At 38.8% G+C, this 16,821-nt stretch overlaps 2 protein-coding genes across 2 annotated transcripts; both read left to right on the top strand.

Moving 5' to 3' along the window:
• The first annotated feature begins 975 nt into the window (after positions 1-975).
• LOC113036552 (extracellular calcium-sensing receptor-like) lies at positions 976-3,881 on the top strand. The gene is made up of 5 exons (XM_026192969.1): positions 976-1,260; positions 1,372-2,196; positions 2,300-2,521; positions 2,643-2,766; positions 2,977-3,881. The coding sequence occupies exons 1-5, from the start codon at positions 1,009-1,011 to the stop codon at positions 3,879-3,881; spliced, it is 2,328 nt and encodes a 775-aa protein (XP_026048754.1). The 5' UTR covers positions 976-1,008.
• A 9,593-nt stretch (positions 3,882-13,474) lies between these two features.
• On the top strand, positions 13,475-16,606 carry LOC113036431 (extracellular calcium-sensing receptor-like). Its single transcript, XM_026192781.1, has 6 exons — positions 13,475-13,578; positions 13,722-14,007; positions 14,118-14,942; positions 15,027-15,248; positions 15,370-15,493; positions 15,702-16,606. The coding sequence occupies exons 1-6, from the start codon at positions 13,490-13,492 to the stop codon at positions 16,604-16,606; spliced, it is 2,451 nt and encodes an 816-aa protein (XP_026048566.1). The 5' UTR covers positions 13,475-13,489.
• Positions 16,607-16,821: the final 215 nt, after the last annotated feature.

The following is a 16,821-nucleotide window of genomic DNA, read 5'->3' as shown; positions in this document are numbered from 1 at the left end:
CAAAGGTATAGATTACACAAAATTGTAATTTAATAATAATGCTGCCAATGAATCACGACAGATTTTTTTTCATGCAGTATAGACACACACACGCACACACACACACACACACACACACACACATACATGTATGTAGATAGATAGATAGATAGATAGATAGATAGATAGATAGATAGATAGATAGATAGATAGATAGATAGATAGATAGTTTTGTGTACAAAAACAAAAATGTAATGCAATTTAACTTTTAAAAAGCAAAATCAAAACGAATAATTCATCATTTAAAGCTAAATTAATCTACTTATAGGGGCAATAATTGTATTTACCCTGTCTGTGAAAAACTGAAAAACTGAAAGACTATGGATAACTTGTACATTACCTAGCTAAAGAGTTTTCTAAAGTCCCTTTCAAATTTCTTTATGATTAATGTGCATTGCAAAAGTAGTTTTAGACACTTTTCGATACAAGATAGTTTACTGACATTTAACAATACGTGTAGAGCATTAATTTCCTTATTCCAAGTTTGCCAATCTAAGATCACTGAGGCCTTAGGGAAATTATAGCACATTGACTACATGTAATACTGTTGTTATAAGAACTGTGCTCTCATGCCTATATGGCAATGCAGTGCAACATGCAAAGAGGTATCCTCCTATTTCTGTGTGTTCTCAGCACAGACACAGTATCTGGCTGTGAACTTTTTGGCAGGTTTGATATGCCAAGTTTGTTTAAGGAAGGTGACATAATGATCGGAGGAATCTTCCCAATTTTGATCAAACAGATACTCAGCACCTCTACATTTGATAAGGAGCCGCCTAAAGTGCAGTGTGAAGGGTATGATTTAACACAAACTTTTTCATATGTCATGCATGTATGTTTATTTGTGTTTTCATTCTTGACATTGTACTTTACATACATGGGAAGCAATGGCTGGGTTACTTTATGACTTGTATCAATCACTAAAATGTCCTTAGATTTGACCTGCGAATTTATCGATGGACACAGGCAATGATATTTGCCATTGAAGAAATCAACAACGATCCTGCTCTGCTTCCAAACATATCTCTTGGCTATAGGATCCTTAACTCTTGTGCATCTTCTACAAATACTTTACGTGCTGCTCTAACGCTGGCTAGTGGAGCAGAGGAGGCAAGTGCGACTTCTCATTGCCCTCCAGCTATATCTGCCCTCATAGCAGATTCTGGGTCATCTCAGTCAATAGCTGTGGCTGGAATTCTTGGACCATTTCATATGCCAATAGTAAGAGATAAAGTTGTATGTTTTATGATGCTAAGTGATATTTGATGTTTTGGCATTGTATGATGTATTGTTGCATGCACACTGTTTCAGTGTTTTTTTTCTCTTTTATAGATCAGCTACTCCTCAACGTGTGCTTGTCTGAGTGACAGAACTAAATATCCTACATTTTTTAGAACAATCCCCAGCGACTACTACCTTGCAAAAGCTTTGGCTGCACTGGTCAAACATTTTGGATGGCAGTGGATTGGAGCCATACAGTCAGACAATGATTATGGACGTAATGGAATTCTTGCCTTTAAAGAGGAGGTTGAAAAGTTTGGGGTTTGTGTTGCTTTTGTTGCATCAGTTCTACGCACGTACACAAGAGATACATTTCTAGAAGTTGTGGAAATAATAAAACAGTCATCTGTCAAAGTAATTTTAGCTTATTCTTCTGAAGGTGACTTTTATCCTTTGATGCAAGAGATTGTGAACCAGAACATTACAGGAATTCAGTGGATTTCTTGTGTGGCTTGGATAACAGCACCTCGACCATCCACACCTGAAATACATAGATCCTTTGGTGGAACTCTGGGATTTGTAATGCAGAAGATGGCTATTCCTAAACTTAAACACTTTCTTACAAGTATTAGTCCTTATACAGATCCCAATGCACCTTTCGTGAAGGATTTCTGGGAGATTATCATGGGCTGCACACCTGTTTTGCCAGGGGTACATGCAGCTACTGAGGACACAACCAAAAGATGTACAGGCAATGAAACATTAATGAATTCCGAGCATGATTTCTTCAATGTCACAGAGCTCAGAGTGACTTATAATGTCTATAAAGCAGTTTATGCTACTGCACATGCTCTGCATCAGCTGATATTCTGCCAACCAGTTGGAGCACAAACAGTAAAGCGATGTTTAAACCTGTCAGAAATTCAGCCCAAGGAGGTGAGAAATTGTTTAACTGAAAGTTTAAATTGTTCAAATAGTCTGAACAAAACCAATAATTGAACGTTTATACATACCTAATACATAATCCTTTCCTTTCTAGGTCAGTAAAAAGTTACAAAAGGTGAATTTCACAAATCAGTTTGGTGATGAGGTGTTTTTTGATGAGGATGGCAATCCTCCTGCTTCTTATGATGCCATTAACTGGCAGTTGATAAATGGAAAAGTGCAACATGTGACACTTGGTCATTTGACATTTGCTGCAAATGGTGATTACAAGCTCAGCATCGAGGAGGAAAAGATAGTGTGGAGGACAGGGAAAACAGTAATCATGATGTCTCTCTATTTTTGCATGCAGTACACTTTTAGTATCTCATCCTTTAGTATTCTCTTGTTAACACATAATCATTTGCCTCTAAAATACTTAAATATTTCTTTTGTCACAGATGCCCACATCGGTGTGTTCGAATGTTTGCCCAGTTGGAACCAGAAAAGCTCAAATTCAGGGAAAACCTATATGTTGTTTTGACTGTGTACCCTGTGCTGATGGAACTGTAGCCAACTCAACAGGTAGACAGAAACATATCAAGAGTGTATATCCTGTAAACGTTGAACGTGTACATTATAACATGACATGTTTAGTGTCTAAATATAGCTAATATTTAAAATATTAATGTCTTACTTGCATCATATGCTTTTTTTAAGTAGATTTTGTAATTTATTATTATCCCAAATGTACATCTAGATACACTACTGACCCTTTCTGTTTATCCTCAACAGGTGCAGCAGACTGCACACCTTGTCCAAAGGAATACTGGTCCAATGAGAGAAAAGATGATTGCATTCCTAGAACTATTGAGTTTCTGAAATATCATGAGCCCATGGGTATAGCTCTAACACTTGTATCCCTGTTAGGGGCCTCTCTCTCCTTGGCCACAATGGTGGTTTTTATCAACTACAGAGAAACTCCTGTGATAAAAGCCAGCAACTTTGAGCTGAGCTCTTTCTTATTGTTTTCTCTTTTTCTGTGTTTTCTCTGTCCTCTCACTTTTCTTGGTCAACCAACAGTCTGGACATGCATGCTGCGCCACACCGCTTTTGGTGTGACATTTGCCCTTTGCATTTCCTGTGTCTTGGGAAAAACCATTGTTGTTGTCACAGCCTTCAAAGCCACATTTCCTGGCAACAAAATTGCTGGAAAGTTTGGTCATGCACAACAAAGAGTCATCATTTGCTCCTGCACTTTGATTCAAGTGGTAATATGTGTGTTATGGCTGACTTTAAGCCCACCTTACCCACATACGTTGTTCACATACAGCAATAGGATGATTGTTCTGGAATGTAAAACAGGATCTGAGTTTGCTTTTTATGCAGTGATGGGAAATATTGGGATCCTTGCAATCATTTGTTTGATCCTTGCATTTATGGCAAGAAAACTTCCTGATAATTTCAATGAAGCCAAATTGATCACATTCAGCCTGCTGATATTCTGTGCTGTGTGGATTACATTCATCCCAGCATACATCAGCTCTCCTGGAAAGTTCACTGTAGCTGTAGAAATATTTGCAATTTTGTCTTCAGCTTTTGGCTTATTAATTTGTATTTTTGCACCCAAGTGTTACATAATATTACTTAAGCCAGAAAAAAATACCAAGAAACATGTCATGGGCAAAACTACAAGCTAAAAGTAAAAAAAAAAAAACAGTAACAATTTATATTATGTTGCCATTTTTGTGTTTACATTATTGTTATTATTATTACATTTATATTACATTAGTAGACATTACGAGTCACTTACAATTCTGTGACACATTAAATAACAGAGTCTGGGTATATGCATATTTAAAGTTAATTTTTGTCTGATAAAGGATTTATAATTAACATTACAGTACACTGCAAGATATGTTTTATGCTGCTGAAAGAAATGGATGTGAGTGAGTTTAGTCTCCTTTGCTTACCTACTTCCCAGATGATTTGTCTCAACTGTTGAGAGGGGCCGGTTGTCTTTTGGGTGTCTCTAGGTAATTAGGAAGTGAGCACAAAGGATGGGAGTTCACTTTGTATCTTCTTTTTTAACCAGCAAAATAAGAACAATATTTTGTGTGTACATAAACACCTTCCTCTGCCTTTCCCAATAAATGAAAAAAAAACTGGAGTAAACTTTCCCTTCTACCACGTTCTCTTAGCTCCATTTGAAAGGCAAAACAGGCCTTGAGACAACTGCTGTTTGGCATTATATTTGCATTTATATGTAATGTAGTGGGCCATTTCTGGAAATGATATAGTGCTTTGTACCATCTAGATTTAATACTAAAGTGACCTATATGGTAAATTGTAAATAATTTCAGGAATGTTGAAAAGAACAAATAAATTTTGTGTTAATAATTTCTTTAAATAAATGCCATAATAATTTTAAATAAAATCATCTGAAATGTTCATGTTGTGGAGGTAAGGATGTATGTAAGGATGACACGAGGGATCCCAATACTTTACTGCAACTTTAATCTCGGCTTAACTGGCAAACCATACTGACATTTAGACAAGTTATTGATCAGGCCATGTGCTGCCAAGCGCCAAGAAACCTGACGCAGGTGTGCTGTTCCTCCAAGCTGTTGGCCACCAGGATATTATCTAGATATACAAAAACGAAGGAGAGCCCGCGCAATACCCAGTTAGTCAAACGCTGGAAGGTTTGGGCTGCACCCCTCAGGCTGAAGGGCATGTGCAAAAACCTGAAAAGGCTGAACTGAGTTATTATGGTGGTTTTGGGGACATCCTCAGCACGCACAGGAACCTGGTGATACCCCTGCACTAAATCAATTTTAGAAAAAATTGATGAAAAAAGTCCCCGCGAGACGAGCCAAAAAAACTCTCAATGTGCGGAATGGGATAACAATTGCCTTCCGTGACATTATTTAGATGGCAAAAATTCCTACAAGGCCTGCACTGACCGTCAGATTTGGGTGCCACGTCTAATGGGGAAAATTGTGCAATTGAATTCTTAGATATCATACAGTCCTGATCAAAAGTTTAAGACCACTTGAAAAATGGCAAAAATTGCTGCCGAGGTGGGATGCAGTAAGACAGTAATTTGGAATTTCTTAAATGATCCTTAGGTTTATGGAACAAAAATATCAAGTGGAAGACCCAAAAATATTTCACTAGCACTGAGCCGGAGGCTCCAATTGGCTGTCAACCAAGAAACTGGATGATCCTCAACCGAATTTAAGGCTGTTACTGGTGCCGATTGGAGCCCCATAAACATCAGCTGGTATCTGAGACTGAAGGGCTTCAAAAACAAGAAATGTCTTCAAAGGCCTAGTCTCCTTAAACACCACAGAACTGACCATTTGAGCTTTACAAGACAGCATCAAACATAGGACCTTAAAGGGTGGAAGAAAGTTTTATTCTCTGATGAGAAAAAATGTAACCTTCATGGTCGTGATGGTTCCCAATATTACTGGCATGCCAAGCAGATCCCACCTGACATGTTTTTGACACGGCACAGTGGTCGCGGTACAATAATGGTCTGGGGTGATTTTTCCTTCAGTGGAACAATGGAGCTTCAGGAGGTGCAGGGGCATCAAAAAGCCACTGTCTATGTCCAGATGGTGCAGAGAGCATCCCTCATGACTGAGGGCCCTTGTCTGTGTAGGAACGACAGGGTTTTTCAACAGGACAACGCTACAGTACACAATGCCCGCAGGACAAGGGACTTCATCCAGGAGAATACCATCACTCTTTAGGACCATCCTGCGTGTTCCCTAATCTAAATCCATTTGAGACCCTTTGGGGATGGATGGCAAGGGAAGTTCTCTAAAATGGACAACCGTTCCAGACAGTAGATGCCCGCCGTGCGGCCGTCTTCACCACTTGGAGAAATGTTCCCACTCACCTCATGAAAATGCTTGCATCAAGCATGCTGCAACACATTTTATTAAGTGAAAACAATAACAGTGGAGTTACTCATTACTGAGTTCTTGTTTGGAACTTTCTGTTTTGGGGGGGTGGGTGTGGTTTTTTTTGGAGGTATGGTCCTAAGCTTTTAATAAGCTGTAAAACAATATGTTTCAGTTTAAGTGTTGTTTTCAAGAAATTGCATGAGTTTTTGCCATTTTTCAAGTGGTTTTAAACATTTGATGGGATTTAACTCTTTCAGCTCCTCAGCTGTAACATAATCTGCCCCATTTAAAGATCCCATCCACAACCCATTCGACTCTTTTGTATTTGTTCATCTTTTATGTAATTTCACAGTTCCCTATACATATATATACATATATATATATATATATATATATATATATATATATATATATATATATATATATATATATATATTGTTAAGGTTCAAAATATTGGGGATGGAGACAAGAGAAAAAACCACAATAACAACACTGGTCCGGCCGGGTTGAGTCAAACGATGATTTAATGATCACACACGTGGGAGATGGACACTGATGCAGACAGCCTCAAAATCTCAAAATGGTGGAGCATTGCTCAAACTTTTATAGCCTCTGGTGCCTCCACCTTATCATAAAAAGCCTAAACATTCACATGCTCTCTCTCACACAGCGCCTAAGCTACGACCTTGGCTCCCTGTTTATCTGCTCCTGCTGAAATGGGGCAGAAAACTCCAGCACACTCTGTTCTCTTCTACTCAGACAAATTAGATTTCTTATAACTCAGCAGTATAATGCATCATAAAACAATATCATTCATTCACAACAAGTCAGCAATTTAATGTAATGCAAATCAGTTTAACTAATGCAATAGTTATCAGCTTCTTCTAATTCAGGAGAATAATGCAAACTAAAACTACATAATAATTCACAATCTTTGATTAGGGGTATAACATGGCATAAAATAATATCATAATTTTACAATTCCCCCTGATGAGGTCATTAGAATAATGACCTCACAAACACCCTGTAGCCCAGTGTGGCCGGGTTCATCTCTTCTCACTCCTGAGGTCCTTTGTCCCCCTGACGGGCAAACCATATGTAAGATGACCTCTGTGTTTGCGCAAGTCAGGTGCAAGACAAACTATTACTACAAGGATAGCAGGTCCAGATGACACTCCCCTGTTCTCCCACAGCTTTATTTGGTGTTCCCTTATACCATTCAGACGTAGACTAGAACCTCTGTCCGAAGAGCTCTTAACCTTTATTTTATTGCTGCAGCTACCAGTGTCGTCCAGTTGCGTGATCCTCTGTTCTTCTTACTTCAACCTCAGGGGTTAGACAACCCTTCAGTCGTGACACAGATCAGGGGATTATTCTGCCCCTATTTCAAACAACGATCTGTGTATTCTCCAGAAAAAGGAACAGGAAGGTGTCCCCTTTTTGCCCAAAAGCCTCTCGAACTTCGTTGGTCTGGTGTTTCCGGATTTCCGTCAACCCCTTCATGGTTATTGCTGTGTTTATGGGATCCATCCTTTTGTGGTGACTAGCTGGAGCCCAAATGCCATGACCCTTGGACCCAGTTGATGTCTCGGCAGTCACTGTGTCTGACTCTGCTACGGAGGATCCTCGCATCTCTGTGACCTCGTCTGGTGTCTGTTCCTTTCCCTGTAAGAGACAGAAAACCAAAACACCTCTCTTCCTAACCCTAATAATCTAATGTTGTTATCTACTGACCTTCTAGTGATTCAGAATTGGTCTAAACATTCAGAATGTGCCAGGGACTTATTCTAATCATATCTTATATGTGTGTAAGCAGTGTTTGCATTTAGCCCTCTGCACTCAAGGCATTTCCTACACTTTATCAGTCCGGACAGTCACGCCGAACGAAGCTTCTGACCTTCAAAAGGCCGAGTGCCAACTCGTTATAAGCACATTTGCAAGGTGTGTCTGAAAATTATTGAAACCCCTCTTTTTAACAAAAGACAAAAAATTAACAAATCTTCTAAACGCTATTCAGTTCATTTCAATGAGTAATGATTAAACATGAAAGTGATAGTTTATGCTTTTTCACTGATTCTCTAAAAGGTCCGTCTTCTCGGACCGCTATTAGCTTAAGCTTTACCATTCCTAAATTATTAAAGACACAAATGAAGTTATAAATTGTTCAAATAATCCTTGCTTGATGTTAAAGCTCAACTTTCCCCCCTTTTTTGACACATTCCAATGTGTCAAATCAACGGAGCTAGAACATTCAAAAAAAAAAAAGTTAGGCAGCTACAAAGTTTCCCAGACTCTTAAGGTGATCCGCGTGTAACGTTCTGACTCAGGTATTTAATATTTTAATAAATCTCGTTTAATTAACTGCCACTATTTAAACTAACCTTAAAGACATAATTTAAGAAAAGATCACAAAGAATAACATGATATCAGTGTTTTGTAAGCGCGTGCGGCCCTCCATGCTCGAAGCCTTTCCCCTCAATAGATCAGTCAGACATTCGCGCTGACTGTAGCTTTTAACCCTTATTAACTTGAGCACAACTCTACAATGAGCAACAAGTTGCAATATGTATAAAAATGATCATAGTTACACCTGCAATGAAAAATTATATCATTATCCTAACACCTGTAAATGGAAGATTCATCAGGAGTTATAACAATCACAGGAACACAGATGTTAGTATAAGGTCAAAAGCTTCAATAAATGATCATCGATGCAATGCTTGTTGCATGATTCTCATACAATAATAATGCTGACATTGAAAATAACAGTATAACACCCCCTTTTGTCCCGTTTCACTTGACACCTAAACGTTTATAAATGCCTCTTTAATTCCTGATTTTATTTCCCCCTTTTCTCCCCTTACTAACCACAGCAGGGGGATCTTAGTTTTGAATCAGCCATGAATCCAGCTCACCTGATTCATCAGTGAGCTCCACCATCACTGGCGTCTGACAGGGTGGTGCTGCATACTCTTCCTTTAATGTCACTATTTTCAACCTGTTAATTAAAGTGTTTAAACCTGAAGTCGACTACGTCCACAACAAGTCAATACAGCTGTAAATGTGGCCAATTATCAATCTATTACCAATCAATAACAACAGATAACTTCTATTTTATGCATGCTTTTAATCAACCACTCACCCAGAGGATCTCCAATCCCAGCAAGTTCCTTCTCCTCCTTTAATGAGTCTGTCCTCCTTCCATGCCCTGGTAACCGGTCCATCCAGAGCCATATGATCTCAAATATACATACAACAAGCCAAACCACCCCTTGGTCACACCAACCCCTTTTTTTTTTCTTCTTCTCACCATATAATCCTCTCATAACCCACCAAGCTGACAGGACAACACAGGTACATGTTAAAATTCTTAATATCATGTTTAAAGCACAAAAATGGAATTTTCTTTCATTCAGTAATCACTTGTATTAATCAATCAGAAGAAAACATGTCACAATTTGACTTTTATTAACCACTAAATTTGTCGTGTTATCACTGGTTGTGATTTTTTTTTTTGAAGTTAAGTTGTTGTCCTGCAACCCAGAGGGTTTATTTGTTAGTAGTGGATAAACTTTATTGTGTAACGGCGGGTGTATGTTAAGCTTCACTGCTTTAAACTTGCTGGAAAATCTTCACGTGTTCATGGGTGTAAGCTGTTTCTTCATTGCGTGTATGTGTGTTTGTAGATGGGCTAATTTAACGTTTTTTTTCTCAAACGAGGCATTTCTCTAACATGTGCCTCTCTCTCACATTTCTCTGCTTGTGTGTGTTTTTATTTCACCTTTTTGTTGTGATGCTCCAGGCGCCTTCCCAACCTCCACAAGTCTGTTGGCCGCAATTTTATGTGTTAAAACTTCTCTTAATTTCTCCTTTAATTCTCTGCTAGCTGCTGTCTTTTCCACAGCTGCTGATTCTTGCTGAGTTTGGTTTCCATTACTATAATTTTGCTTCGGCCGCCGTGCTTGTGGGGGCAGTTGGTCCAGCCCCATAGCCACCTGTATCAACACACTGAGAGATTTATTTAATATCATTTTCATCACTGTTAAATAGACTAGCAGGCAAGACGCCCACCTTTGCACTGCAGACTACATGCCAGTCTCCCAACACACTCCTCTCTGAGTTTCCGCTTTAAACTCCAACATCATTCACACCCTAGTCATTCAACACCTTATTTGTAGTATCATAATCAGCAAAATCAGCGTTTTACTTACAGGCATGTATCATTGTTTGCAAATCAAAATTATAAAACTCAAAAACACGCTAAACAGGAAGCAAAGTCCTCTGTGCGCGTCACAGCTCATTTGCATGTTCACACACCGTCTAAAAATAGCTCGCAGCGCTGCAGTGCGCTGTCGTCACACACAGGGTCACACAAAGCTCAGACAAAACTCTTCTATTTTATATTACAAAGACGTCTTATATTTACAATCACTGACAGGCCTGACAGATTCAGCACCTAACAAATTTCGACAAATTTAATATAACGGGTCTCACCGAAGAAAGTCTCACTTTTTTGTAATCAATCAAACAGTATCTGTTACTTCTGGGAACAGTTTCTGACCTAACTTCTAAATCCCTAACTCAATTTAACTTTGTCCAAACAAGCACATGACACCGTTTTAAACGGTGAGGAGATTCTAACTCCTAGCTTATTTCAGGATGCCCTGTACCCCACAGTTAAACCAAACTGAACTAACCCTGTTCGCCGACAGGTCAAGACCGCGCGTCCACGGCCAGGAGGGAGCGTAACCTCCGGGCTATGTGCTTCTTAGCAGACTTCTGGGCTGCCGTCCTATAATAATTTTCACCTAACCGATTTTGAGAAATTTTACCATAACGGGTCTCACCGAAGAAAGATAACTTTTTTACGACCAATTAAACAGTCTCTGTTACTTCTGGGAACAGTTTCTGTCCTAATTTGTAAAACTATTAACCAGTCTCTGTTACTTCTGGGAACAGTTTCTGTCCTAATTTCCCTACCAAACTACCTGAGCCTTCAGCTCAATATCCAGGGACTCAAACCCAACATTCTCTGTTACTTCTGGGAACAGTTTCATATTTCTTCAACTTCATTAAATACTCTTAAGCAACTTTAACTGCATAACACACGGTGATTCTCATCAAAATCAAAACAGACACTCTACCAGTAATTTCAGTGAGTAGACTTTAATTTAGTCATATCCAATTTGGCACATTTTGGAAATAATTCAACAGGTAGTGCCTTACCTTTAGATAAGCCGGCTTTTGTCCACTCACATCAGACCACTGGCTCGTGCCTGTCCGTTCGACAACCTCGGACCGTCCAAACTTTTAAATTCCACCCCAATACCACAGGACGAGCCCCCAAGCTGTTAAGGTTCAAAATATTGGGGATGGAGACAAGAGAAAAAACCACAATAACAACACTGGTCCGGCCGGGTTGAGTCAAACGATGATTTAATGATCACACACGTGGGAGATGGACACTGATGCAGACAGCCTCAAAATCTCAAAATGGTGGAGCATTGCTCAAACTTTTATAGCCTCTGGTGCCTCCACCTTATCATAAAAAGCCTAAACATTCACATGCTCTCTCTCACACAGCGCCTAAGCTACGACCTTGGCTCCCTGTTTATCTGCTCCTGCTGAAATGGGGCAGAAAACTCCAGCACACTCTGTTCTCTTCTACTCAGACAAATTAGATTTCTTATAACTCAGCAGTATAATGCATCATAAAACAATATCATTCATTCACAACAAGTCAGCAATTTAATGTAATGCAAATCAGTTTAACTAATGCAATAGTTATCAGCTTCTTCTAATTCAGGAGAATAATGCAAACTAAAACTACATAATAATTCACAATCTTTGATTAGGGGTATAACATGGCATAAAATAATATCATAATTTTACAATATATACACAAAAAAAAAAAAAAAACACCCAGCACGCCCCTGCGGGCGGTTTATCCTTCAAGCTCGGGTCCTCTACCAGAGGCCTGGGAGCTTGAGGGTCCTGCGCAGTATCTTAGCTGTTCCCAGGACTGCGCTCTTCTGGACAGAGATCTCCGATGTTGTTCCCGGGATCTGCTGGAGCCACTCGCCCAGCTTGGGGGTCACCGCACCTAGTGCTCCGATTACCACGGGGACCACCGTTACCTTCACCCTCCACATCCTCTCGAGCTCTTCTCTGAGCCCTTGGTATTTCTCCAGCTTCTCGTGTTCCTTCTTCCTGATATTGCTGTCATTCGGAACCGCTACATCGATCACTACGGCCGTCTTCTTCTGTTTGTCTATATATATATATATATATATATATATATATATATATATATATATATATGTTACTCACATCTAGATCACTCTGGCTGATTTTACAGAAGCCTTCATATTAAAAATGTGTAAATCATGTGATCATGTTACTAAGCAGCTCATCAAACCTCAAAATTAATTATATGGTAAATGGTAAATGGCCTGCATTTGTATAACGCTTTTCTAGTCCATAGGACCCCAAAGCGCTTTACACTACATTCAGTCATTAACCCATTCACACACACATTCACACACTGGCGATAGCGAGCTACATTGTAGCCACAGCTGCCCTGGGGCGCAATGACAGAGGCAGTGCGCCCCAGGGCACTGCCCTTATGATGAATAAGCCCATCTAAAGAAAAAAAAAGAACTTTTTTGCTTCTCTGTTTTGCCTGTCCAGTTGCTATTGCTATTATTATTAAATATATCTATTGAAATCGTTTATCGCTGCCTTTAAGATCTGTTATGAGACAAGGAATTGGCACAAAGGTATAGATTACACAAAATTGTAATTTAATAATAATGCTGCCAATGAATCACGACAGATTTTTTTTCATGCAATATAGACACACACACACACACACACACACGCACACAAACTTTTAAAAAGCAAAATCAAAACGAATAATTCATCATTTAAAGCTAAATTAATCTACTTATAGGGGCAATAATTGTATTTACCCTGTCTGTGAAAAACTGAAAAACTGAAAGACTATGGATAACTTATACATTACCTAGCTAAAGAGTTTTCTAAAGTCCCTTTCAAATTTCTTTATGATTAATGTGCATTGCAAAAGTAGTTTTAGACACTTTTCGATACAAGATAGTTTACTGACATTTAACAATACGTGTAGAGCATTAATTTCCTGATTCCAAGTTTGCCAATCTAAGATCACTGAGGCCTTAGGGAAATTATAGCACATTGACTACATGTGATACTGTTGTTATAAGAACTGTGCTCTCATGCCTATATGGCAATGCAGTGCAAACATGCAAAGAGGTATCCTCCTATTTCTGTGTGTTCTCAGCACAGACACAGTATCTGGCTGTGAACTTTTTGGCAGGTTTGATATGCCAAGTTTGTTTAAGGAAGGTGACATAATGATCGGAGGAATCTTCCCAGTTTTAAACAAAGAGATACTCAGCACTTATACATTTGACAAGGAGCCACCTAAAGTGCAGTGTGAAGGGTATGAGTTACCACAAGTGGCTTTTTCATTTGTCATGCATGTATGTTTATTTGTGTTTTCATTCTTGACATTGTACTTTACATACATGGGAAGCAATGGCTGGGTTACTTTATGACTTGTATCAATCACTAAAATGTCCTTAGATTTGACCTGCGAATTTATCGATGGACACAGGCAATGATATTTGCCATTGAAGAAATCAACAACGATCCTGCTCTGCTTCCAAACATATCTCTTGGCTATAGGATCCTTAACTCTTGTGCATCTCCTACAAATACTTTACGTGCTGCTCTAACGCTGGCTAGTGGAGCAGAGGAGGCAAGTGCGACTTCTCATTGCCCTCCAGCTATATCTGCCCTCATAGCAGAGTCTGGGTCATCTCAGTCAATAGCTGCTGCTGGAATTCTTGGACCATTTCATATGCCAATAGTAAGAGATAAAGTTGTATGTTTTATGATGCTAAGTGATATTTGATGTTTTGGCATTGTATGATGTATCGTTGCATGCACACTGTTTCAGTGTTCTTTTCTCTTTTATAGATCAGCTACTTCTCAACGTGTGCTTGTCTGAGTGACAGAACTAAATATCCTACATTTTTTAGAACAATCCCCAGCGACTATTTCCAGGCAAAAGCTTTGGCTGCACTGGTCAAACATTTTGGATGGCAGTGGATTGGAGCCATACAGGCAGACAATGATTATGGACGTAATGGAATTCTTGCCTTTAAGGAGGAGGTTGAAAAGTTTGGGGTTTGTGTTGCTTTTGTTGCATCAGTTCTACGCACGTACACAAGAGATAAATTTCTAGAAGTTGTGGAAATAATAAAACAGTCATCTGTCAAAGTAATTTTGGCTTTTTCTTCTGAGGGTGACTTTTATCCTTTGATGCAAGAGATTGTGAACCAGAACATTACAGGAATTCAGTGGATTTCTTGTGTGGCTTGGATAACAGCACCTCGACCATCCACACCTGAAATACATAGATCCTTTGGCGGAACAGTGGGATTTGTAATGCAGAAGATGGCTATTCCTAAACTTAAACACTTTCTTACAAGTATTAGTCCTTATACAGATCCCAATGCACCTTTTGTGAAGGATTTCTGGGAGATTATGGTGGGCTGTACACCTGTTTTGCAAGGGGTACATGCAGCTACTGAGGACACAACCAAAAGATGTACAGGCAATGAAACATTAATGAATTCCGAGCATGATTTCTTCAATGTCACAGAGCTCAGAGTGACCTATAATGTCTATAAAGCAGTTTATGCTATTGCACATGCTCTGCATCAGCTGGTATTCTGCCAACCAGTTGGAGCACAAACAGTAAAGCGATGTTTAAACCTGTCAGAAATAAAGCCCAAGGAGGTGTGAAATTGTTTAACTGAAAGTTACAATAGTTCAAATTGTTTAAACAAAACCATATACAATACATAATCCTTTCCTTTCTAGGTCAGTAAAAAGTTACAAAAGGTGAATTTCACAAATCAGTTTGGTGATGAGGTGTTTTTTGATGAGAATGGCGATCCTCCTGCTTCTTATGATGTCATTAACTGGCAGTTGATAAATGGAAAAGTGCAACATGTGACACTTGGTCATTTGACATTTGCTGCAAATGGTGATTACAAGCTCAGCATCGAGGAGGAAAAGATAGTGTGGAGGACAGGGAAAAAAGTAATCATGATGTCTCTCTATTTTTACATGCAGTACACTTTTAGTATCTCATCCTTTATTATTCTCTTGTTAACACATAATCATTTACCTCTACAATACTTAAATATTTCTTTTGCTACAGATGCCCACATCGGTGTGTTCTAATGTTTGCCCAGTTGGAACCAGAAAAGCTCAAATTCAGGGAAAACCTATATGTTGTTTTGACTGTGTACCCTGTGCTGATGGAACTGTAGCCAACTCAACAGGTAGACAGAAACATATCAAGAGTGTATATCCTGTAAACGTTGAACGTGTACATTATAACATGACATGTTTAGTGTCTACATATAGCTAATATTTAAAATATTAATGTCTTATTGCATCATATGCTTTTTTAAAGTAGATTTTTAATTTATTATTATCCCAAATGTACATCTAGATACACCACTGACCCTTTCTATTTATCCTCAACAGGTGCAGCAGACTGCACACCTTGTCCAAAGGAATACTGGTCCAATGAGAGAAAAGATGATTGCATTCCTAGAACTATTGAGTTCCTGAAATATCATGAGCCCATGGGAATAGCTCTAACACTTGTATCCCTGTTAGGGGCCTCTCTCTCCCTTGCCACAATGGTGGTTTTTATCAACTACAGAGAAACTCCTGTGATAAAAGCCAGCAACTTTGAGCTGAGCTCTTTCTTATTGTTTTCTCTTTTTCTGTGTTTTCTCTGTCCTCTCACTTTTCTTGGTCAACCAACAGTCTGGACATGCATGCTGCGCCACACCGCTTTTGGTGTGACATTTGCCCTTTGCATTTCCTGTGTCTTGGGAAAAACCATTGTTGTTGTCACAGCCTTCAAAGCCACATTTCCTGGCAACAACATTGCTGGAAAGTTTGGTCATGCACAACAAAGAATCATCATTTGCTCCTGCACTTTGATTCAAGTGGTAATATGTGCATTATGGCTGACTTTAAACCCACCTTACCCACATATGTTGTTCACATACAGCAATAGGATGATTGTTCTGGAATGTAAAACAGGATCTCAGGCTGCTTTTTATGCAGTGTTGGGATACATAGGGATCCTTGCAGTCATTTGTTTGATCCTTGCATTCATGGCAAGAAAACTTCCTGATAATTTCAATGAAGCCAAATTGATCACATTCAGCCTGCTGATATTCTGTGCTGTGTGGATTACATTCATCCCAGCATACATCAGTTCTCCTGGAAAGTTCACTGTAGCTGTAGAAATATTTGCAATTTTGTCTTCAGCTCTTGGCTTATTAATTTGTATTTTTGCACCCAAGTGTTACATAATATTACTTAAGCCAGAAAAGAATACCAAGAAACATGTCATGGGCAAAACTACAAGCTAAAAGTAAAAAAAAAATCAGTAACAATTTATATTATGTTGCCATTTTTGTGTTTACATTATTGTTATTATTATTACATTTATATTACATTAGTAGACATTACGAGTCACTTACAATTCTGTGACACATTAAATAACAGAGTCTGGGTATATGCATATTTAAATGTAATTTTTGTCTGATAAAGGATTTATAATTAACATTACAGTACACTGCAAGAT

Source organism: Astatotilapia calliptera, chromosome 14 (assembly GCF_900246225.1).
Source record: "Astatotilapia calliptera chromosome 14, fAstCal1.2, whole genome shotgun sequence".
Classification (NCBI taxonomy): domain Eukaryota; kingdom Metazoa; phylum Chordata; class Actinopteri; order Cichliformes; family Cichlidae; genus Astatotilapia; species Astatotilapia calliptera.
This window is presented reverse-complemented; position numbering and strand designations above follow the sequence as displayed.

What these genes read in the sequence shown, in the direction of transcription:
- LOC113036431 (XM_026192781.1), top strand. Translation starts at nt 13,490, where the DNA reads ATGATCGGAGGAATCTTCCCAGTTTTAAACAAAGAGATACTCAGCACT. An exon ending in CAGAAATAAAGCCCAAGGAG is followed by an intron (nt 14,943 to 15,026) that starts GTGTGAAATTGT and finishes TTTCCTTTCTAG; the next exon opens with GTCAGTAAAAAGTTACAAAA. An exon ending in TGTGGAGGACAGGGAAAAAA is followed by an intron (nt 15,249 to 15,369) that starts GTAATCATGATG and finishes CTTTTGCTACAG; the next exon opens with ATGCCCACATCGGTGTGTTC.
- LOC113036552 (XM_026192969.1), top strand. Translation starts at nt 1,009, where the DNA reads ATGATATTTGCCATTGAAGAAATCAACAACGATCCTGCTCTGCTTCCA. An exon ending in GACCATTTCATATGCCAATA is followed by an intron (nt 1,261 to 1,371) that starts GTAAGAGATAAA and finishes TCTCTTTTATAG; the next exon opens with ATCAGCTACTCCTCAACGTG. An exon ending in CAGAAATTCAGCCCAAGGAG is followed by an intron (nt 2,197 to 2,299) that starts GTGAGAAATTGT and finishes TTTCCTTTCTAG; the next exon opens with GTCAGTAAAAAGTTACAAAA.